Here is a 25,792-nt window from a genome sequence, read left to right on the forward strand (position 1 = left end):
ATCTAGATACAACAGGTAGGCGTGTTTCTTTCCAAATCGTATGATTATAACGTAAAATTTACTTCTTTTTGGTAAAATATTACAACCTAGTGTATATTAGCACACAATTGCTATGAAACACATGTTCAGATGTGGCGCATTATGCAGCTCTGTTACTTATTAGCGTGTATTCCTGATAATAATTATGACTCAAACCATGACAGTAAACATTTACAATGTGTGCAGACCATGTGATTCAGCACTTCAATATTGGACCAAAATACTGATGTCTAATAGTTAATACCAACAGAGGAAGTATGAGGTGTGGCTGGTTTACAAAATTCATTTTATGATCATTCTTAGAACTATTTTCTCCTGCTATACGCTGGACATTTTAAAGAAAGCCTCTTAGAATATGGGACATTTTGTCCAGATCTTAAACCACATGAGTTTTAAGTACATGAAGAACATAAACAGCCACGGGAAATTCCCTTTTCTGTAATAAACGGTCAATGATATGACTTTAAGAATAGCCAGTTCATACAAGTTATAGTGATGCTGTGACTCTAGTTTCTAGTAAATAATAATTGGTGTGTCAATGTGAATCATCTCCCTTATCTAAAACAGATCAAATCAGAATCTCAGTATGTAAAAGGGATCATGTTCTAACAAGTTAAATGTGGAACAGGTCGCCACTGGTTCTGTTACGTAAATTTGATGGCATTATTTCTGCCTGATTTAATTTTTGAGTTGTTATTCGTGGCGAAATGAATGCCCAAAGAGGACTGTCAAACACGTGCTGACAAGCAAGCACAGGTAATGGCTAGCTTGTTAGCATATTTGAATATTTAGCAGCTATCCAGCCCACATTTGACTTTGCCAGTGGGAAGAGAGCTACAAAGAAAGTAAACCTTAGCCTGAAAATTGGAGTTTGCATTTGTCAAAATGTACCTCCTTAACGAATATATTTATAAACTGACAACTTCACGAAGTCGACGACAGTTTTTTTCTTTTCGTATTTAACAGTTTTGCTCATTAACGTGTCATTCAAATTAGCCAATAGGCTGCTTTGTTAACACGTCAGGCTTAGCATAGCTACATTAGCAGGCAAGATGGCAGCGCTTACGGTTATGGAGTTGTGTCGTAGGAGAAAATTCGTGGTTGTGCCATCTCTCTGGGTTTTCGTTTACCGTTGTGAAGGTAGCAGACATAAGAATTCACCATGAGAATCTCCAAAAAGGCATTATCCTGTGTCGCACCGATAAAAGAGGTAACTATCTAACGTCTGCGGAGTTTTCCCCTCTCTCCAGAGACGTTTGATACGGGGAGATGTCTCACTCCATATATTTTAGCGTAAACAAAACTGTGTTTGAAAGAGTCTGGTTCACTCTGTGTGAAATTTGTAGAACTGGGCTGAAGTGCTGCTTGTGTCGTTTGAGCTGAAATGAACAGGGTTATGTCTCCTTATTCTGATTTTGAACTGTAATGCTATTTAAGAGGGCATGTTTTATGTGTTTGTTTAGCCCGCCTTTACATTTTTGGTTTATTTGGGCATTCATTGCCTGCTTGATTTTCTGTCTTGTGGTTCGGGTCAATTTTTGCTCAATTTTGACACCTTTCACCCATTTTTACCACTTTTTCACTGCTTTTCACTTTTTTTCTGCTCACCTTTGACACCCTTTCCCTTTCTTGACACAGTTTTGCCACTTATGTCTAATTTTTGAATCTTTGGGTCCAATTTTGCCTCTGATTACCCATTTTTGTCCCTCTGTAACAACTCTTTACCACTTTTTTCTCCAAATTTATTTAATTTTTGAACTTATTTTTGCCATTTTATGCCACTTTTTGCCCATCTTTTACACCTTTAACTCATTTCACTAATTCTTCACAGCTTTTCACAATTTTCAGCCCCTTTTTTTAACCTTTTTGACTGTATTTACTCAGATTTGCCAATTTTATCCTATGTTTGAGCATCTTTGAGCCCATGTTTGCCCTCGTAACCACTTTCAGCAATTTTTCTTAGCCAGTTTTTGACACTTTTGACTCATATTTGTCCATTTTCACCTTTTTTTACAGTTAGTTAGTTATGTTTCCCTGTAGTTATTTCAGTTTCTTATCCTCTGGCAACATGATGTTTGTGCACATCGAGGCGTATCTATGAAGTCTGATGTTACTTTCTAAATGCCAATTCACATTAGCTATGTTTGCATGGACCACAAGTAATCGTTCTGATCTGAATAAAAATGCCTCATATAAACACTTCAAATCCTCTGATTAGGCTCATTCAGAACAAAATTTCATTCCTATCGAGAGGGGGTGGTTTATGTTGATAGTCATTCGGATCAGCTGTTATGAAAACACTTGACCATCGCTCCCTGTTAGGGGTGAGTTTTGTCTAACTGTGCATGTCTGGCTTCCGGACGGACCAGACAGAAACATGGCGGGAGCAAAATAAATCTGGTCTATTGCCGAGAAAGCCTTTTTACTCAAAACTTTAAAAGAGCACCAAATTGCTGATCAGATAAGATAAAGATACGAAAAAGTAGAACAATCCAATAATTTGCACGAGTAGGAGTTGAAAAAACGATATAGTGCCGGCAGTTTATTTACAACAAAGGTGAAGAAGAATTTCTTCTTTGATGGCAAATTTTGGGTAGATTTGATGATGTTGTGCATGTCAGAACAGTTGTAATCGAATTAAATGTATGATACATGAGCACACACATCTGGATCGAATCATATCTTTTAGCACCCATGGGAACAGAGGAGTGTAAATCCCTGATCAGAATAAATTCAATCAGAGTGTGAGAAAAATGCCCATGTAACTGCAGCTATTGTAAACATTACCAAAAAAGGTTGTTCTGTTTAAAGAAAAGGGAGCCACATTTAGGAAAAAAGACTAGTCTGTTTCACTACAGCATGATAAGATAAACTTTACAATGGACCATGATTTTCCTCACCTCCATGGGTGCCCCCATCCCATTTGGCTGGGCCACAGAAAGATCTCCCTTTATCCCCCCTTGTAGGTGGCCTTGAGGGGATACAACCACTGGGTTACCTGTAAAGGTTGGGTCACAGTGCATGAACAGAGGCTATATTTATCAACTCCAACCCGTGGCTCCTTTCCTGCCTGTTATTACCCACTCGCTTTTTCCTATTTCCAACTCTGTCAGCTGTCCTGTCCTGTTAAATCGAGCAATAAAATGCCTTAAAAAAAAGTCATTTTGTGTAACAGCTAGCAAACTGGGATGATACGGTGTTGTTTACACTGCCCCCAAGTGGCAGATAAAAACAGCTCATTTAAAATAAAATTAGATAAGTTTAGGTCTGTAGCTTTCCTGTCAAAGTATCCTGCATGCATGTTAGTGCAAAAGATGTTTGATAACCCAGGCAGGAATTAAATTACTTGGACATGTCGTCAGTTAACTTTTATCAAAGACTGTGGAGGCTTCATGTCGCTGCCTCAGATTTGGAGCAGCGCTGCAGCTAAAGCTAAAGTTAGCTCAAACTCCAGTGGAAACAAACACACCTACGCAGCAGAAGCAGAGCAGGCGGGCGGTTATTGCAAAGAACATATCCGTGTTCAGCTGCATCCCTGTCACCCAGCATCCAACCTGCTGAAGTGCCCTTTAGCAATGCACTAAATCCTCCCAGCAACCCATAACTCCATGAAAAAGTAGCATCTCCCGACATTTTCCTGCTTCGCCTGAGCCGTCTCCAGCGCTTCATTCAATCCCACATGGTGCAGAGTCACATCTCAGTATGACTGGAGAGGAATGTGTGTGCGTCTTTGTATAACTGTGTGTTTGTGTGTGTGTGTTCAACCACGCCGCTGCGTATCACCCTCCATCATCGTGAGCTGAGGGGTTGTGGTTCCTAGAGAAGCACTTTACTTAAATTAGACCCTCAACGGCTCGACATGCAGGTGTCAGCGTGTGTAAATGTGTGCGTACTGCATGTGTGCGCGCGTGTGTGGGCGTCAGACAGCCAGTGTGTGTGCGTGAGGGAGAAGAGACTGAACAAGAGAGAAGAGCGGGATCAGCAGACAGCGAACACGAGAGAGCGAGCGGAGGAGGAGAGAGAGAGAGGGGAGGGAGAAACAGAGGGAGCGAGGGAGAGACGCACTTATAGAGAGAGAAAGCAGGTGAGAATAACCCAGTGTGACCTTATTTCAGCATGGCTTTTCCATTCTTTATATTCCCTCATTGCTGTAATATTTACACAGGAATAAAAGATTATTGGAGAGATCCACAGAGAGGAAATAAAGAGGAGGGAGAGGGGGAGAAAAGGAAAATAAACCAAATAAAGAATGGGCTCATGCAGGGGAGGATTTTAGGGCTGCAACAAGCAATTATTTTCTCTATGAATGTACTTATTAGTTCCTCAATTCTGTTATTGATTTATAAATAAAATGTCAAAGAAGAAAAGAAAATGTCCATCAAAATTTTTCTTCAGCGAGCCTGATGTGGACATTTACTTAACTCCATTCTCACATGATAACCAGGAATCTGAAGAGGTTTTCACAAGCCTTCACCTTAATTATGTTTTTATCTTGAAATACCACACTGGTTTTCCTGAGATCTGGGTCCCAAAACTTTTCAGCCTGCAGCCCCCAAAATAATAATGCCAGAGACTGGAGACCCCCACTGTACCTTAAGGTGGTTGAAGCATGGTTGAACACAGCAATGCACATTCAAGAATAATCATGTGTAGACTTACATTTTAGTGTTTTTATTCCTAAACATTTAAATTCAGTATCAATCTTAACAAACTGCTATGTTGTAGTTGTCATTTAACAAATCATATGCATATATTTTAAAAAAAGTAAAATATAAAATTTGTAATTATTAAAAATATCCTTTGTTTTTTAGGCAGCATCTGGCAACCCCTCTCAGTGTCCTGCAACCCCCTAGAGGGTCCAGACCCCAACTTTGGGAACCACTGCCCTCGTGCAGTGTCCACCACCACGCCTGACTCTATGCTTCCTGATTGGTGAGAAACATGCAGGAAACAGGTATGCTGTTTTGACTCTCAGGCAGGAAAACCGCCCTCTCATAGAGCCTGAAGTGGAAAGTCGGTACAGAAAACTGCAGATAATGCCTGACGTAGCCTATGTGCTGCACTACAGCGTTTCAGCGCAGCGTGGGTTGGCGCATGCATTATCTACAGGTTCTCCGGCTTCCTTCCACCACCAAAGACATGCTCGTTAGGTTAACTGGTGACTCTAAATTGCCCATAGGTGTGAGTATGCCTGGTTGTTAATCTCTGTATGTCAGCCCTGCTGATTGACTGGCCTGACTTTTACAATTAACTACAGAACAGTGCAATTAATTTAATGTCTGTTGTTTATTTTAGCTCTACATTCTAATATGAAAGGAATAAGATGCTTTTTTTTTTTCAAATATTTACTTTTGGGTGTTTTATGCCTTTTATTGATAGAGGAGGACAGTGGATAGAATCGAAAACAGGGATTGGAGAGTGGAGGAGAGACATGCAGGCAAAGAGCCACAGGCCAGACTTGAACCCGGGCCACCTGTGTACATGGACTTAACCACCAGGCCATCTGCGACCAATAGCATGGAAGTTTTAATCAAATTTAGTAAAATCCTTTACCATAAACAAAGACAAGATTGTCGTTGACTTAAGGATTTGGGGGGAAAACAAGAAAGATTATGCACCTTATGTGCATATCATTTAAAATAACGCTGGCGTCAGGCCAAAATCTTGTATATCCTAAATCACCACTTTTCAGGTAATGAAAGAAAAATATATTTCAAGAAATTTAACAGTGAATGGATATAGTCAGCTTCTATTTGACATTTTAATTGCTTTAAAAATTCCTAAAACCCACCGGAAAATGTAAAGTGTGACCAATAGCACTGATTTATATATTTAAAAAAAATAATTTAACCTGGAGATACAAGGTTTTGGCCCCACACCAATGATAAGCCAAATTTACATTATAAAAGATGTATTATAATCTATAATAACCATATCAATGTGGTAACGAGACATGGCTACCAAGAAAAAAATTGGTGTTTTTGTGCTGTAAACTACAACCTTTTTTCCACAAATAAATGCACCTATTATAGAGCATTTCTTACGCAAGGCAGACATCATAAGAAGTCAAAAAAGTCAAGAAATCTCAGTTAAGAATCTACATATTTTGTTTCAGAGCAGCATTACAGCTCTCTGTGCTGCATAATATGAATCTGTATGCCATCTTCTTTATGCTTAGGCTTGTACTGTTTAAGAGATTTGACATAGTTTCCTGTTTATTCTCATGCTAATTATCATATTCTGTAATTTTCTTAATAATTTAGCTTAAGTAATAACATTAACATCCATACAACTAAAGCGCTTTTGATTTAAAGCAGCAAGACAAAATGAAACAAATGCAAGAGCTGATAAAACAAGAACAACACTACAAGGTTTTAATGAAGCAAGGCTCACACATAGGCAGGAGTAAACACACACACGCAAAAGCAGAGATAACCTCACACTCACACACACATAATAACACCCCTATATTATGCATGCACACATGCTTCCAAACATTACAAAAACACACATCAAAACGAGAGGGAAAGACAGTAGGCGGTTATTAAAGAGACAAAAGAGGAAGGTAGAGAGACGGAGAAGAGACACTTTAGCAGCAATCAAAGACTCAAGAAAAGAAGAGAAAAAGAGAAAGAAATGGAAGTAAAGAGACATATGCAAAGAAAAGAGAGTTAGCTTCTAATCAGCCAGGATGCAAAATTTAGACAGGCACACACAGAGGCACAACAGTCCCAGTAGGATTAGGACCTCAGAGCAGCGTGCACGAATTTGTGTTTGAGTGTGTTTATGTGGTATGCAGGTCCCAAGAGACTGATTAGCCATGAATGACTGATGACGGATCTTTGTTTTTTTTTTTTTTGTTTTGTTTTGCTCTTCCTTCTTTCTCTCTCGTGCTCTCTTTCCTTGTCTTTTTTTCTTTCTCACCACTCTCGGCTCGAGCGGGAGCATGGGAGGGGATACTCACACAAACACAAACATATAAAGCTGCACACGGCTCCATGTATATTCAACGAAGGCTCCTGAATATACTTAAAGCTTTCATGTGTGTCACTGTGTAACGATCCATGCTGTTCCACACAGCTGCTTCGCTCTTTCTCGCACGCCCTCTCCGTCACACACACACTGATATGAACCCATTTCCTATTTAAGAGCACATTAGCTTTCTTTCACACCAAATACTCCATCAGCCCCGTCAGTCCGACAGCAGCAGCGCGACTCTGAAGTCGACTCAAATGGTGGAGGCTTCAGGAGGCCGTCCGACCACTCCGCCTCCTTTAACCTCACCTCCACATGAACCTGCGTCCCCCCTCCATCCATCTGAGCCCCATGACAGCAAAACAAACTGGACATAGACCCGCCTGAAAGGACGCCATTACAATATGAAAGAGGCAAACAGAGCCGAAATGAATCGGATAGAGAACTTAAAAAACACAACAGCCGAGGGAGAAAGAAGAAACGTCCCCTCAGCTTGAGTGACGATGAGTCAGGCGTGAATGTGACCCAGGGTTCTGTCTCAGGTGTCGGTTACCTCGGCGATAAAGGTTGCTGTGGTTTTTTTTTATTAGACCTGTGGATGTGGCGAGACTGTGACATCATGTCTGCCCCCCCTTATTCTGCTAAGTGATGTCACCTCTCTGTCACAGTGCGTAAACATGGGATCACCTCGACCCCTCTGAAGAAGTGGAAGGCCATAAAGAAGCAGGGAATTACGGAGACTGCAAACACATTTGTGCACTCATTTATGAACATATGAAAACCTGCCAAAAATCCCATCCAAAGCAGCAACACTATCATGAAAACCTTGTTTTGTATTTTTGAATGCAGACATCCATGTATTAGAGATGCTCATTTCACAGAAATTAAATACATGCCCGTCACTGGTGATTACTGAAGGAAATTTCAAAGATGCTAAAAGACGGATCAGGGAATACATTTGCAACTTGAGCTGGATTCTAACATTAACTCACTGAGTGCCAGCCCTATATGTATATATATGTCAATGGCACTCAACGAGTTAAAGATGCCAATATCAGATTTTTGCTGATATGACCATTTTTACATATTAATTAATGCAGATATCAGTATCAATATTTAAATGTAGTTCAGACCTATATCTTCAGTCATTAAAACACTTTAAAGTATAAGAAATGATGATGAATAAAACAAAAAAAGGATTTTTGCTGACGTAGCTCTGTTGGTCCAGCCCAATCTCTGCTAACTTACTTGTTTACATGGCTACTATTTAAAGCTGATACAGGTGCAGCCTATAAGGCCAGTAAATACAGGCAGAATTTTTTATATCTGGAAATATCGATATCAAATTGATGATATCGTGCATCCCTAGCCAAAATCTGATGGAAATTGCCCTAAACATGCTAACAGATATAGCATTGCTTTGTGTCAAAACGTAGCACAAAAAGTAAGGAAATTTGTGTTTGGTAGATCATTTCTTTATTGTAACAATGCTTATGGCATTAAATCTTACACTTTTGTAAAGCCTGTTTATCTCCATTTAAATGGTGCCACATTTGAAAGAAACATTCATTTGTAGGATGAGCAGCAGAGCTGAGTATGTTGTGGGTTGCGCCCATGAAAAATTTGTCAAATTTTCACTGCAAGTGCCAAATAGCTTATTTTGCTGTTGCTACTGACTCTTGTTTTGAGCCTCTCGTAGCCCCAGCTGACAATCAGGTGGCTGATATCAAGATGAGATTCTGCAACCATTTGCAATCCCATATCTTCTCAGGCTTTGACCGAACTCTATCTTCCAAGATGGCAACTCCACAGAGCAAGATTTATCAGAGACTACCTCCAGAATTTCGGAGTGGAGAGGATAGAATGGCCTGCCAGCAGTCCTGACCTCAACCCCATTTAACACTTGTGGGATCAGCTTGGGTGTGCTGTTGGTGCCAGAGTGACCAACACAACCACATTGGCTGACTTGTGACAAATGCTGGTTAAAGAATGAGATACCATCGCACAGCAGTGTGTGAGCCAGGCTGTTGTGGCTGTGTATGGTTCTTCCACACACTGCTGAGGCTCCTGTTTATTACATAAATAATCAAATTGCCAATATTTCTTGTTTCTTCAGACTTCAATCATCCAATCCACCAAACAAGAGTCAATGGCAGAATAAGCTGTTTGGTATTGGCAGAGAAGATTTGGCAACCCACACACTCAGCTCTGCTGCTCATCCCACAAATGTATGTTCCTTACAAATGTGGCACAATTTAGCATGGAAATAAACAGGCTACGGTATCAGAATTTTTGCTGCATTTCCTTACTTTGTATGCTTAGTTTATTTACCTTGACAATACCAAGTTATAAAGATTATTTAGCTTTCCCTTTACAAACATATGTGCAATGAAATGTATGGTTTCCTAAGTTAAGAGAAGCTAAATTAGCTTTGTAGCACCTATGTAGTAGTTGTGTCACCTGACATCTCGGCTTTCTTTGTTATTTGATAGCGATTAGCAAATATGTTTAAGATGTGCCACAGCCACTGTCCTACAGTAGCACCCCCTTGCAACTAGGTGACAGTAGAATAATGGGATAGGTTATCTTTTTAAATTGAGATGATTAATGCATAAAATCTTACATTTGAAAAAAGGGATGCATGATATTAGATTTCTGCTGATATCCAATATGCTAATATTTACATCTAAATTTTAGCTGATATATTGATATTTAAATGGAGTGCAGTCCTAGAATTTCAATCCTTAAAACACAAATTTGAGTGTGAACAAATTAACAAATTTTCGGTCCTTTAAACACTTTAAAGTGCGCAGAATGATGATGATGAATAAAGACTTGAGCTGATGTAGGCCTGTCTCTAAAATACCAAAAAACGTATTTGTTCTTATGGCCAATATTTACAGCTGGTATGGGCTGATTTATGTAAACATCGGCAGAATTTTTTTTTATCTGCTAATACCAATATCACCTTGATGACATTCTGCACTCCTAGGAAATCAAGTAATGACTGAATATTCAAAAAACAGCGACAATCATCAGCATATGTTTTCACACCACAATTGTTCATGCACACCAAAATACTTTTCATAGACCCGGTCACTTTAAGGGGTTAATATCATTAACCTTAACATCAGCCACATGAATAAAATCATAGATGTACATGCAAAAAACACCTGCTTTACTGTCACTTAACTTACCTTTTATCATGCACGTATAAAGTGAATTTCAGGCTGTTCTGCTACCTTTACATTAAAGTTGCAGCCCTTACTGGATACATGATATGCTGATATTTACAAATTTATTGAAGCCAGTATGTAAATGTAGTTCAGACGTAAAACAACAGCCCTTAAACACATGTAAAAATTTAAGTTGACGTCAGTGTGTTGGTCCTGCCTTAAACTCTGCAAACGTATTTGTACATACAGCAGATATTTACTGCCAATATATCTGTTGTATTGGCAACAATGTAATTTCTGCCACTTATTCATTTTTAAGCAACAACCTGCCAATACTGATACCATACCAATGATATTGTGTATTACTGGAACCTGAAGTTTCTTAAATGAACACACACAACTGTCCACAAACATATATTTGCACACACGCATTCCTGCTTTCTTCTTTCATATCTTGTGCCTTTTTCATGCACCTAATCATTTCAACCACAACTGTCATGGTACTGCATTAAAAACCTCATATTGCTTCTGTAAATTAGCACACATACGAGTAAAGACATAAATTCATATGCTCATGATGTTTCCTTTTCAAATGTTTTACATGCATTTGTTTAAATTATTTCAAACCAGGAGTCACATGCAATAAATGATGGCCTTCTTGTCACATATTTTGCATCCTTCATGCATTTGTATGATGTTGGTAGCAATGGCAGTAAAATTTATTATCGACTAAGAGCTTAGATTTCTCCCTTGAATCAACACACAAACCCACTCACAAATTTGTGCACACGCACCCTTATGCATGAAGGGATTTCCTAATTATTTTCGAATTTTCTCCTTTACATTCATTTTGATAATCAATCCAAGATATTAGCATAGTAAACTTGATTTTGAAGTCATCAATGAGTTATACACAGAGATGCACATGCACTCAGTTGTCTGCTTTATTTTCAAATATGCTGTTTTTTTAATGCAGTCATAATATTAATTTGAGCTGCAGCCGTAATATGTATATAAAAAAATAATAACATATATAGTCAAACTTGAGCCCTCCCAGTTGTCATTCATTTGTAAATAAAATCTCGAATGTAAGTCACATATTTACATGACACCTCTGATGTTAACTCCTCAAATGAACACACATGCACAGCTGTGAACACAGACACACCTTGGTGCACATACATTGTCATTAATCCAACATGCAGGAGACACACACGGACATAACGCAGCCATTACCGACTCCTTAACTGAAGACACACACACAAAATCACCATCACACATACACTTATTTTTTTTTAAATCTCTTTCTCTCTTCTTGTAGGGATGCACGACATCACTGGCAAATCAACATGGGACGGAAAATGCAGAGAATAATGATAACTCTGAAGTGTGTATTTGTCATCTTAAAACATACAGCTGAAGATTTTACAGTACTGCTTCCAATTAATTTTCAAATAAAATAAAGGCCCTTTTACGAAGTTCAGTAGCAGCACTATGGTAAACTTAAAGGCCTTTCTGCATGCATTTTTCTTAACTTTTGAAGTACTAGTGAATATAAAAATAATCACAGCCTTTATGCAATTATGTAATTGCATATCTTGACATTGCAATTGTGGCTGCAATTGTATTAATTGTGCATTTTTTTAACGACTTAATTTGTTCATCATTAAACTTTAAACTGTATTGAAGGACTGAAGTTATATGTCTGAGCTACATTTAAATATCAGTATTGATATTGGTATTGACTAAAATTAATTTGTTAACATCGGCATATCGGATGTCAGCAAAAATCCACTGTCGTTCGTCCCTTTCTTCTTACAAATGTATGACCCTTAAACAGCCATAAAAACATGTCCCTACATACATTTTTGGGCAACAACAGTTTTCTATGTGTAAAGGTCTTTACACACTGGGGCTGCTACTTTCAGATGCATTGTTTCAGTTCCATAATCTGCAGATCCGTCATGCATTCGAACCTTGCACCCTCAGTCCAATGTGTTTGATTTGTATAAACTGCAGGAAATTTGTAAAATGTGACAAATTGTTTCGTACTGTAACAAAATTAAGCAGTGATGATGAGCTTGTTCTTTTAAAATTACACTGGATCCATCCATCCTGACAGATCTTCATACTAGGGCTGTGCTTGGTTTAATATATTTATCAAATTTGCCAGCACAAGATTTACAGTTGGTTGGACTAATTTCCTATAATTTTTTTTATAAACATGGGGTGGAAATCCTGGTCTATAATGCTCTTTTAAACTGTGATGAACCTCCTGCCACTAGAGGCCACTAGCTTAAGTGAATGGAAGAGAAGCATAGCAGTTAGCATGTCGTAGGAACAGAGCGGTATAACACTTTTTTTAAAGTAGAAAATGGAAATAAAGCTGTATGTAGGCTGTTGAGGGTTGAACTCACATATAACTACTCAGCCAATGTGAAAAGGCCATATATCAAAGCACGATATTAATATGCAAAGAGGAAAAAAGGCTGGCGGAGCTAGCTGCTAATGTTAGCGGGTGTGGTGTGAGCCTGTAATACTCTGAACAACGTAGCTAACACAGTAGCTGCCTTTCCATTACCCTAAGAAATGTACAAAATGTAAGTAGCGCAATAAAAAAATTGGTAATGGAAACAACTGAATTTCTGAAAAACCTCAAATATCACTAAAAGGATTTTATCATGATAAGGTTTTTCAGCCATTTGGATATAGAAATATATCGCACAAGTGCAATGGAAACACTTTTCCACATTTACAAGTGACAGGACAAAATGTATGGTGTCACACGACCAGTTCACTCCGAGACAACATGGTGTGGTGCGTGTGGACAGAAGAGGAGACAGAGACTTTTCTTAACATCATATTTATACCCTTATAGGTGGCTTTGGCCATACATACAGACTTTGCCTCCGGACTATCATCCGTTGCCTTTCTCTTTTGTTCAAAATTGTCAAGGCAGCCTCTGTAGATGTAATCATAACCATATCAACACACAACAGGTTTTGAGCGTCAAGCTTCCTTGCAGTTGAGTCTCACAAGATGAGATTTTACAAGAATTGCGAGGCTCATGCCCAAAACTCACTTCAGTGGAAACACATTCAAAGCGCAATTGTACTTAGTCAAATTTTTAGAAATATTGCTTATTCTGCCAAAAAAAAAAGCTGTAAATGAAACACAGCTAGTGGCCCTGTGATGAATTTGACTGTTTTATAGACATTTTCTTCTCTTTAGATTTGTTGGCTAAACACAATTTAAATGAGCGTTTAGCCAAAGGGGGAAACAGACTCACAGGAATGATGGAGATCAACTTTTCAATTCATTCCCTTTAAGTGGCTATGAGAACAAACTTATGCCTTTATCTGTTATACACTATGGTTGATATCCACATAATACACAGACAAATTATGGTATTTAAAGTGCAGGTTTAGTGCGAAAGGGAGCGAGTGAGCAAGAAGAGAGCAGCAGGTGCAGCTCTGAGTAATCAATCACCCATCTAAATGACTGGGACTGATATGAAAAACACAAAATCAAACCTGTTCTGAAAAAATAATGATGGATAGAAGTTTTAGCGTCAGTATGTAAACATGATTTGCACAACATAACTGGGTTTGCTTTTTTAATGGGCGAAAATTTATATGAAAAAAAAATTAAATAAAAGACTCAATGTGCAAGGGCAAGACTAGTCATCAGACATTCAAAGTCCAGGATATTTGTTCACTGTGGGTAAATTTGTCAAAACACAATGCAGCTGTGGCTCTTCTGCCTCGCAGTTGTAGAAAGCAAGGATTCCCAGGTTAGGCAGGGAGCAGACTAGCATGTTAGGCACCAGATTTAGGCAAAAAAGATAAATGTAATCACTTTTTATGGACTAAAAACTGGACTAAAATGTTCTTGATTTTTCGTCAACTAAAGCTAACTAAAACTATAAAGAGTAGAAATGACAAAATGAGACCAAAACAAATAAACATTTTAATCTAAAGACTAAAATTAAAAATGGCTGTCAAAATTAACACATAATAATACAATGTGTTTGTCTTTCTTATGCATTTATTTAATGACTTCTATGCAGTCATGCACAGATAAAACACCAGATACCATACAGTACAGATGAAATACCTTGTATTCAATTGCTACATCATCATACACACAAATTGACAGATTCGCATACACAAAACATGCTTTCCTCCCACGTTTTGTCTTTTTCATGCAATTCTATCATGAGAAGAAAGAAGAAAAGTCACACTTTATCATAAAAATACTGTATACAGAACGAATACATACTTGTGCACCAAAAGATATCTTCTTCATACCCAAATCTTGTCACTTTTCCTGCATTTTTACCATGAATATCAGCAGCAGCAGCCACATATTCACATAAAACACCTTAAATTGAATCCTTAAGTGAACACATACACAGGCGCACACACCCAGCAACCCCCACCCCCCCACTCCCACCCCCTCCTCCTCCTGCACAGAGTAAGAAGCTGTTTTAGCCTTGTGTTTTGCGGGCTGTTTAAAATGTCATTTTTCTCTCGTTTCTCTGACTTCAAAAGGCGCCGCGCTGAGCTCTCACTCCCTCTTGCCAAATCCTCCAATCGTTTCTGATTTAGTGAGTTGGCCGTGGGCCGAGCAGCACCGGGACGGGCCCGTTAACAACCGGCCGGGTGGAGGGAGGGGGAGAAGTGGGGGGAGGCAAGAAAAGAGAGAGGACTCTATGGGGGGAGAAACAAATGAGGCAATGTAGGAAAAAGGAGAGGAAGCAGGCTGAAATTGAGACAGAAATAGGAGGAGTGTTGAGAGAGGCAAGGAGGAGACGGGCGCATGGGGAGTTAGAGAGAGATGGGAGCTGGATATAAGAGGTGGGGGGAATCGATTGAGGAGAGGGTGGGTGGAAGAACATGGCTGCAAGGAGGAAGGAGGGCCACTCGAAAAGGCGAGAGGAACAGAGGAAGCGAAAGAGGAAAGCAGAAGGAGAGGAGGAAAAGGGAGGGCGAGCATGTGGTCAGAGGGGAAGACAAGCCGGGTGGAGAGGAGGCCTGGCCTGTGACGGACAGCAGAAGAAGAAGAAAAAGAGAGAAAGAAAAGAGAGCACATGGACACAGGAAGTCTGGCGCTCTCCATTCACATGCCAAGTCATCAGATGGTGGTGTGTGTTCACACCCCGGAGATGTCGCAACCAAACGCACTCGGCTCCCTTCAAATCACCGCTACCGACAATAAGCAGCTGTTCACATGTTGGACGAGAGCTGGAGACGAGACAAAAGTCTTCTGTCAGTGCAGAAAATGTGCTTCAGAACAAACGCACACTTCACTCCAAACTCCAACATCAAAAGAGTTTCACTTAATGGATTCATTTTCTTTTTTTCTCATGTTTGACCTTTTAGACGTTTCGGTCACAGTTACTGCAAGGTCAATTTGATTAGATACATTCATATATTTAAATGATGTGCCATCGTTTGCTGGAAATATCAAAGAATACACAAGAGTCTAATTTGTAATGGAAATGAATTTAATGACTTTGCTTAATGACTTAATGACTTAATGCCTTAAATGCGTCAACAATTTCCTGCAGTCTGACTCATTTAACGGGTCTCTCTGGCCGTGCTGCATATTTTATTTTAAGTTTAGATAAGTACAGTTCTGATGTGGGTGTTAAACCACATTTTAAAAGGTAGACAGCCTTGATTTGTGCAGAATTTGCACTGAGTGTGCGTGCTTTTGCATACTTTTGAATAAAAATTATTCCTAATGCATGCCACAAAACACTACTGAACATTCTCTACTTAGAAATAATAGAACAAATAATATTTAAATGTTATCTATTACCAGTATGCTAAGTGTGCAGTATATGTGTTGTGGAAAAAATTACAAATCAGAAAATGTTAGCTTACATTTCCAAAATCTTAGGGCAGGCCAGGTTTTAAAACAAATTTGAGCACCAGGTTATGATTTCATTTTATTCTAGCTTGTGAGGTTTTGTAACCTAAATTAACAAAAATATGGTTAGATTTCAACAAGGGCTGGATTAAAAAAGACAAAAAAATGCACTTTTTGGGTAGGAGCTATGTCAGAAGAGCCACCATATAAAAGCTGCTGTTTTACTGCGATGTACCACTCATACCATGATCAGTCGAAGTTGTATTATTATTATTATTATTATTGGCCCCTTAGGGCTGCCTGCATTAATGCATTTATTGCATTAATTAAGATCGATAATTAGTGAACTCATTTTTAAATGGCATTTAATGTTCTGTTTAGTGCACTTTGTTTCAGCCACTGCAGCATCTCCCTGCAGTCACAGTGTAAAATACACTCACTGGCCACTTTATTAGGTACACCTGTTCAATTGCTTGTAAATACAAATAGCTCATCAGCCAATCACATGGCAGCAACTCAATGCATTTAGGCGTGTAGACGTGGTAAAGATGACTTGCTGAAGTTCAAACTGAGCATCAGAATAGGAAAGAAAGCAGATTTAAGTGACTTTGAATGTTGCATAGTTGTTGGCTAGACGGGCTGGTCTGAGTACTTCAGAAACTGCTGATCTACTGGGATTTTCACGCACAACCATCTTTAGGGTTTACAGAGAACGTTCCAAAAAAGGGAAAATATCGAGTTAGCAGCAGTTGTGTGGATGAAAATGCTTTATTGATGTCAGAGGAGAATGGAGAGACTGCTGAGGAGGATACAAAGGCATAAGTAACTCAAATGGTCTGAACACAAAATACGGTAAACCTTGAAGCAGTTGGGCTACAGCAGCAGAAGACCACAAGGGGTGCCACTCCTGTCAGCTAAGAACAGGAAACTGAGGCTACAATTCACACAGGCCAGACTCACCAGACTTGGACAGTAGAAGGTTGGAAAAACGTCACCTGGTCTCAATTTCAGCTGCGTCATTTGGATGATAAGGTCAGAATTTGGCGTTAAAAACATGAAAGCATGGCTCCATCTTGCCTTGTATCAACAGTTCAGGCTAGTGGTGGTGTAATGGTGTAGGGGATACTTTCTTGGCACTCTTTTGGCCCCTTAGTACCACTTGAGCATCGTTTAAACGTCACAGCCTACCTGAGTATTGTTGCTGACCGTGTCCATCCCTTTATGACCACAGTGTACCCATCTTCGGATGGCTACTTCCAGCAGGATAAAGCTCCATGTCACAAAGCTCAAATCAGCTTAAACTTGTTTCTTGAACATGACAATGAGTTCACTGTACTCTGATGGCATCATCAGATCTCAATCCTATAGAGCACCTTTGGGATGTGGTGGAACCGGAGATATTCATCATGGATATGCAGCCGACAAATCTGCAGCAAGTGCGTGATGCTATCATGTCAATATGGAGCAAAATCTTTGAGGATTGTTTTCAACCCCTTGTTGAAACTATGCCACCAAGCATTAAGGCAGTTCCGAAGGCAACAGGGGGTCTAACCTGGTTCTAGCGAGGTGTACCTTAAAAAGTGGCAGGTAAGTGTACATGATATGAAAAAACTTAAGAAATAATCACATATTAAATTGTAATTGCAATATACGGGGAAAATGGGCAATTAGATTATTTTCCCAAATCGTTCAGCCCGTATTTGGAGTTTGTCATTTTTAACTTTTGTGTTATTTCACTGAACCAATCTGAAGCATTTTTTGTTTTACAAAGTGTAAGACAAAAATGAAGACGTTTTTCACAGCCATACTATAAAAATAGTTTGACCTGAAAACATATAGTGCTACCAATATCAAAAAAACAAAATTATTACCCTAAAACATGTTGCAACATACCAGAATTTACATTGATACTTGTTCCAACCATACCATAAAACAGTTTTATTAAAATAATTGTAGCAATCAGACCATAAAAAAACTCAATTTCTACCCTGAGACTTGCAGCATCAATACCACAGAAAGCCGAAATTTTGTCTTTGTACTCGTACCAACCATACGATAAACGCCACTGTGTTATCTTAATCCTCCTAGCAACAATTCCACAAAAAGCCGAAGTTTGACCTAGATAGTTCTAGCAATCACACAATAAAAGGCCAGAGTTTTACCCTGTTGCTTGTACCTACGAAACATAAAAATGCAGTTGTGTTATATCAATACTTCTAGCAACAATTCCACATAACGTTAAAGTTTGACCTCAACACTTGTAGTAATCATACTATATACTATAAAAAGGCCTAAGTTTTACTCTCATTTGTAACAGCCAAACCATAAAAACCTCAGGTTTTACCTTATTGGTAATTGCATCACTACAATAAAAATGACCTTTTATTCTTACAGTTGTATTAGTTAACACATAAGAAGCCAAATGGCCGAAGCATTCTTACCATAAAATATGTAATATCTGTTGCAACCAAATCTTAAGAAACCAAATTTTTATCCCTAAACTTGTACCAAACTTTATTCAAGTGTGGGATTTATAAAAAACCTCAATAATGTAAGTCAATATGACTAAGAAACAACAACAGAATGTCTTGTGCTGTTTTTTTCCAATGGGCATGAGTTCAGACTAACCCAGAGCTGCAGTAGCACAGTATTGAACTATAACTCAGTAAATTGGACAAATATATTTATGGCTTTGTAAATTGAATTAAATTGACAGTGTATTTTTTTCCTCCTTCCCCCTGCGTCCAATCCCTCTGTCCTCAGCCTTCACCAGCTGCCTCCTCCTCACAGGGGGTCGTCTTGCATGCCGCACCCGAGGATGTGCCCCCTGTACCCTGGGTACAGTGCTGCTGAGGTGGGGGGGGGGTTTGTGTTTGTCTGAGGTTCATCCACTGCTGACTCATCTCACACAAACACACACACACACACATCTCCCCCTCCTCTCTCGCTTGCTCTCACTCTCTCGCACTCTTGAGAGGCAGCAGAGGCGGCAGGCTGAGGAGTCGGGGATGGCGGCCAGTGGGTGCCGTCAGGCGGTGGTAATCTGACCGGATTACCAACCAGGTGGAAACATTCAGCCTCTCTACTCCCACTACTCCTCCTACTCATCCTCCTCCTCCTCCCTCTCCTCCATCCATCTATCATTTACATGCTCATACTCTCGTCCTCTATCTACTTTAATTTCTCTTCTATAGCCATTCTTTACTAATCCACTAATCCAATCCATCATAAAGTAGCATGTACACTTACACAACACGCCTGCCTCTAATTTAAACATGCATCTAATAAATAATATTGTGACACATATTCTATATTCCCAACACAAAATATTCAAGCCTTTTTGTTTTAATATTGATAATTACAGCTCATGAGAACCAAAACTGAACATCTCACAATATTGAAATACTAGCTACATAATACCAATCAACCTTTTGAGAAAGATATGTTCATTGAAACATTCAGTACTTGGTCTGGGCTTGCACAAATTACTGCATGAATACAGTGGGGCATGGAGGCAACCAGCCTGTGGCACTGCTGGGGTGTTATAAAGCCCACGTTACTTAGATAGCGGCCTTCAATTCGTCCGTATTGTTGAATCTGGTGCCCCTACCTTCCTCTGACAATACCCCATAGGCTTTCTGTGGGGTTCGGGCAGGCCAGTTGGCAGGCCAATCAAGCACAGTAATACCATGGTCAGAAAACCAGTTACTAGTAGTTTTGGCATTGTGGGCAGGTGCAAAGTCCTGCTGGTAAAGGAAGTCAGCATCTCCATAAAGCTAGTCAGCAGATGGAAGCATGAAGCGCTCTATTCCTGGTAGGCATCTGTGCTGATTCTGGACTTGATGAAGAGGACGTTGGACCACCAAGTAATGGTCCACCACTCTGTGGTCCAAAATAAAATAAAACTAAATGAAGAATTTCATTTGGACATCAAGGTCCCAGAGTGTGGAGGAAGATCAGAGAGGCCCAGAATCCAAGGTGCTTGATTTTCTAGTGTTTTCAGTTTGCACTGTCAGTGATAGTTTGGAGTACCATGTCATCTGCTGGTGTTGGTCCAGTGTTTTAACAAGTACAGAGTCAACCAGGAGATTTTGGAGCACTTCATGCTTCCATCTGCTACCAAGCTCCATGGAGATACCGATTTCTTTTCAGCAGGAAATCTTTTTCAGCAAAAGCAGTAATGTGGTTTTTGATGTAAAAGGAGCCCAGGCTAAATATGTCAATAGACACAATTCCAGAAGGTTGACATTTCTGTATTGTATATTCTGTTTTTTTTTTCTTGGTCTTTTGTTATATTCTGGTATTTGGGGGTACTGGTTTTCATGAGCTGTAACGCAGATTAAAAGCAGATTGAAACCAACAAACAAAATACTTTTTTGAAATACTTGTAAATAAATCTAGAGCAGTGTTGATTTCTTTGACTAAAACTATGACTAGAAATGTGGGTTTACAACTTCTTTCTCATGAAAAGATTACACTAACTAAAAATAGATCTTTAAGGACAAAAACTGACAAAAGCTATGTTAAGTGTTTATCTATGAGGTTGAAATGAAATGTAGTTTTTGTTGGACATTTAGAATTCATGACAAATCTGTCAGAAGACAATGTAACTGTCGCTGTAGAAAGCAGGGATCCAATCTGGCACCACATTCAGGCAAAGAGGTTTTGACTGAAAGTAAAGGCTAAAATCAAATCACTTTTTTTGGACTAAAACTGTGCTTAAATGTTTTTTGTTGACTGAAATAGCTGTCAAAATTAACGCTGATCTGGAGCGCGGGTTCCTGAACTTTTCAGATCGGGGAGCCCACAGTCCCTGGAGGTGGTTACAGCATATGTTGCTCCACGAAGCATCATTTGGAAATGTAAGTTTTTAAGGAATTTTTGTGCACATTGTATTAATTTAAGCACAAATCTTACCTACTAGATATGGTTTTATTTTAATCCGAACTCATTTAAAGGAAAACTTTTACAATAGTGGATAGAATATACCAATTTTAGCCATTGTAATTTCTCTTTGTCTTTTTGGAAAGCATCTGCCAACTCCCCTTAGTGTCTCAGGAAGCCCCTAGGGGTCATGCACACTTTGGGAACCACTTTTTTAAATTTGCATGAAAAAACATTTTCCCATAGTAGTCTAATTCTTGAAATGTGCCTGTACACACTAGTACAAGGAAACGTACAAACATATCATCAGCCTCATAGCATAATTGCCCAAGTCGTTTTTTTAGGCTAAATTGTGATTCGTTGCGCCTTATTGCTTATATCCTCAGCCAATCAGAGTGCTTGTTTCGGTCCATAATCATTATATGCCTTAGCCATCTATTAATTATCTATGAAGTCATTGTTATTTGTTCTGTAGTCCTTGTTGTGGCTTTCTTTTTTAAGAAATTTGTTCACACATCTGGTAGAATTTACTGTTAAAGTATAAATAAATAAAATCCTACATGTTTGCCAAAATGTTTTTTTTTCTTCTTTTTTCAGAAAACTTTAAAATATGATTTAGGCAATTATGCTGTGAGGCTAACGATATAATCATCATCTTTGATCTCTACATCTTGCTACTCATTTGTGTTTGAAGGTGTGTGTGCAGGTAGGAGTGTGAAGGGGGTGTGTCTGATCTCCGATCAAAGCTGAAGCCGAAAAACTTCCAAGAGAAGAGACAGACAGCATTATGATGAATGGATGAAGCGGCTGCATGCAACACACCTAACACACACCTTTGTAGGTGCACACATGATCTGCAAAGAAACATAGAATCTGACTAAAGGATCTTGTTCCTTACCAACAAGACTGAACGGGAAGAAGGAGAGGAGTTAAAGGAGAGGAGTTAATGGAGGGAAAGAAGAGAAAAGCTGTAGATAAAGGTCAGGAAGGGAGGCCAGAAAGAGGAGTAGGAGAGAGTTCATCCAAAACAGTCAGATTTTTTTTCTACCTTGAAAAAGCACTAAAATGCACACTGCGAAATAGAAAACCCATTAAGGCTCGTGTGTTTGTGTGCAGCTGTGAATTTGTGCACACATGTAGGCCCATCCGTCTGCATTACTAGGTCATGCACAAACACAATCTCACACACATACACGGCCGTGTAAACAAAAACCGTCTGCTGTCTGGGAAGTAACACACCTGTTCAATGACAAGCTCTGCCACGCCCTCCATAATACTGCACACCTGTGCTACTGCAGGCTAAACCTTACCTTAATCACACACTCACAACTACACACTGACTTGCACAACTGCTGCCCAGGGGCTAACATCACAGAAAAAGGGGAAGAAAGAGGGAGAGAGTGTAATGAAAGCAAAGGGAGGGGAAAGAGAGACAAAGGCTTTCCCAGTGCTCCTATCAGTAATCTAAACGCCTGTGTAATATCATTGTGGGGTTTTATCAAATGGGGGCTGCGTCTTATGGCGTCGGTATGTGCCTGTCATTCCATCACCTTGTCAAGCGCGACCATAGTCAAGCAGACACCATGCTGATCTAAATAAGAGGCTTCGGCAAATTGATGGATTGCACATTTTCAGGGAAATGAAGAAACAGACAGATTTTTTTTTTACTTTGAATTTCTGTAAGTGATACGCTCAGTTCTGTCTAGTGAGAAGGTGAAAAAATGTGTGTCTTTGTGTGTGCGTCTCCCCTCAAAGATCTGAAACATACCCCCCGTCGCAACCCCCCTTCCTGCCCTGGTATGGCCAACCCCACATCATATCTACCCCCTGTGCTGAGGCCTAGGGCCAGGCATACAGCTTTCTGAATCTCTAAGGGGGGCAAGCACAAAGGTAACCCCCATCCTAACCTCCCAGCAAACACACACTCAAATGTATCCCAACCCCCCATCCCAAAACAACAATCCTCTATGCCCATCATGTCAGTCAAAACCCCATCAGGGACATGCATGGAGAGTCTGGATATCTGGAATCTCAATACAGTGTCATGCACCTTGAGACCCAGTGAGAGGCCCTCTTGAATATATTTCAATAGCATTATCACCCTGCATTACTACGCTTTTTTCCCTTTCAACGTTACAGAATCATTTTAAAATTGGAGCATAATACCTGTCAGCGTGGAGCAGTATCAGTCAAAGTGGAGGATAATCTGTTTAAATTCTTACGCAAAATACATGTTTTTGTTCCATTATCTTAAGAAATCACGTTATTTGGCAAATCTTTTCAACCATATTCAAACAGGACATGACAAATACAAAATGTTTTATTAATGAGGAATAAATTGCACATTTTGAATCAGTTTATGATTAATTAAAATATAGTGTTTTATAGAGCTAGAATTATGTTAATTATTTAATATGTAACGCACTATCATAGATGGATGTGTAATATATTGTGTTTCCATAACACGTACAGAAACGTATTTATCTTGTTGATTAAAAATAAAATATGTAGATTGACAATACATATTTTTAAAAAATCGTAAATAATTAGAAAACGACTGTATAAATCATGTATGTTTGTATCATTCGTTTTAAAGTGTATTTTTCGAAATTAATCGTTCACAAGACTCAAATGACGTGACGAAAGACAAAAAATATATTAAATAAGGTATACAATTAAAGTATTTCTAGAAACCTGCTTAAAATAGCATATGAAGCTTGAAAGTGGGGTCATGTGAAATGTGAAAACATTTTTAAGTCAAAAACTTTCAAAAAAGCCTATTTTTAATCCAGCTCGTTTCCAAAACGGAACCGGAACTTCAAGCACAGGACAGAGGAGTTTAACGTCCTCACCGGAAATGGTTTATTTTGCTAAGCTGTTCAGTTAAAATGCTTTAAACGGACGTCTTGGTCGGTTTTGCTTTTGTGTAAAACTTATGAATATGCAGATAAGTACAGACAGAGGATGTGTGGGTCCTACACGCAGCAGACGATATCATTCATAGACCAGAGTATTAGCTTCTATTTAAAGAAACCGCCGCATTAGCAAACGATAATTAATGAGATTTCTCATCGGGCACGTTTACATACATTCATCCGGTTAGTCCAGTATATAGACACTGTATGAATACGAGCAAAGGCTTTCTTTCTCTCTCATTTCTCTTTCCACACACACACACACCTTCCACACACCCCCACCAGCCCCCCCTCCTATTGAGACAGGATACCAAAGCTACTTGTTAAATCTAATGCATGCACTGTCAACCCATTCGCACCCCGTCACGTCCCCGCTCGATATAGAAACCGGATTTTCTGGTATTACCCCCACCTCCATTAGCCAGAGCTCCCCGTCCTCTCTTCAATACGTCCCCCAGTTTGGGACCAGTACGAACCAGCACAAACATTGACTACTGGAGCCTCAGAGATACTTTGGAAACAAGGGACGTGCTCAGATAATAGCCTTAATGTATTGTTGAATGGGAAATGTAAGCAGTGGAATTACCCAATTCTAATTAATTACATCAAAATGGTAATGATTAGTACTTTACTAATTGATGAAACCATATAAATCTATGACAAGATTACGCCAATGGAAATAATCCCAGAGTTGTGAAGGAGAATATTGCTAAATATTTTCAACATTATGGCAGCTTCAATAAAACCTTACATTTATTTTTATCCAATTTGTTTTAGATGTAAACCCAGTCAAGTTTTGCTGTTACGCCAGAGTGAAAACCAAGCTGGTAAATTGTATTAATTTTTATGTTACATAAAGACAGCAGCCAAAACAATAACAGACCGTTAAATTAAGTAAATCATAAACCACACTGATTTCTTAATGTCTACAAAGTCAGAGCGGCCCGTCCCAAAGAGCTTCTCCAAGTTTTTAATATGCAGAACGTATGCTTCAAACAAAAGAGGTTGTTTTTGAACACACACTTGTCATTCACTCGCATGAAAAGGGCTGCACTGAAAACTGACCTGAGTGCGGAGCCATGGAGAGGTGGGATGAGAAGTACTTCCCGGGCTGGAAGTGAGCGGGGTGCTGCACGGAGCCGTGTCCGCTTGGCGCCATCCGAGACGCGGCGCTGTGAACCAACGCGCTCCGCTCCGTCAGGAGGTGGTGCGGAGGAGCGAAATCTCGGCTTTCCATCCCGGTTTCAGAAGCGATAAATCCCAAATCCCAGAGTAAAATCCGGAGGCACCGAAGGTCTCAGGCACCCAGATGCAAAATAATCCCTTTTATGAACTTCGGGCTCCCCTCGCATTGAGCGGAGTTTTGGCTTTGCAGGGTAGAAACTGAGTCCCCGTCATGTCCTACAAAAGAGAGAGCAGGAGACGCGTCAAAGCGCTGACAATAATGAGTCAGGCAGGGATGTAGAGCTGAAGAAAAGGCTGGAGTGAGAGACAGTCGCCGTTCATGTTTGGACAAACAAAAGCAATTTCATTAAAATACGCTTTGTAGGGAACAAAATCTGCGCGTAATTCTGACCACTTCGGTATCTAACCACGACTTCTCCCAGCACAGGAAGGCTGTCCTGAAGGAAAAAGGTGGTTGAGCTGACTTTCTGTGGATTTACCTTCACTAGCCTACATATCACTGCCCCTAACAGAGAAGCCTTTTGCAACCCTCTTCCTCCTCCTCCTCCTCTTCTTCATCCTGTGGCCAAACCCAATGCAAATAATGCACACGGGAGCTTTTTCTTTATCAGCGCAGAGAATGGAGAGGAAAGGGGAAGATTTGGTTCAGGTACAAACAAATGGTGCATATACAGCACAAGAGTTCACATGGTAAAGGGGGAAAAGCCTCTCCCGATGAAGGACGAGTTGTTAGGTCTTTAG

General features: G+C 39.6%; 1 protein-coding gene and 1 long non-coding RNA gene across 4 annotated transcripts in view; one reads left to right on the top strand and one right to left on the bottom strand.

The window, feature by feature from the left end:
• Window positions 1-25,792, bottom strand: part of bahcc1b (BAH domain and coiled-coil containing 1b) — a 102,934-nt gene that overhangs the window by 74,278 nt on the left and 2,864 nt on the right. Inside the window, exon 2 of one of the 2 annotated variants that reach the window (XM_041815493.1) lies at window positions 24,932-25,267. In XM_041815493.1, the coding sequence (XP_041671427.1) occupies window positions 24,932-25,103 (172 nt within the window). In that variant the 5' untranslated portion in view covers window positions 25,104-25,267. Of the gene's footprint in view, window positions 1-1,105; window positions 1,191-24,931; window positions 25,268-25,792 lie in introns of those variants that run through there. The other variant, XM_041815494.1, reaches the window with a different exon arrangement.
• Window positions 1,120-11,698, top strand: LOC121528200. Of its 2 annotated transcripts, none has more exons than XR_005993475.1 (3): window positions 1,120-1,249; window positions 4,851-4,993; window positions 11,512-11,698. It is a non-coding gene; the product is annotated as an uncharacterized LOC121528200 (long non-coding RNA). The 2 variants fall into 2 exon arrangements; XR_005993476.1 differs by lacking the exon at window positions 11,512-11,698 and adding an exon at window positions 5,419-5,468.

This window comes from Cheilinus undulatus, linkage group 20 (assembly GCF_018320785.1).
Source record: "Cheilinus undulatus linkage group 20, ASM1832078v1, whole genome shotgun sequence".
Lineage (NCBI taxonomy): Eukaryota > Metazoa > Chordata > Actinopteri > Labriformes > Labridae > Cheilinus > Cheilinus undulatus.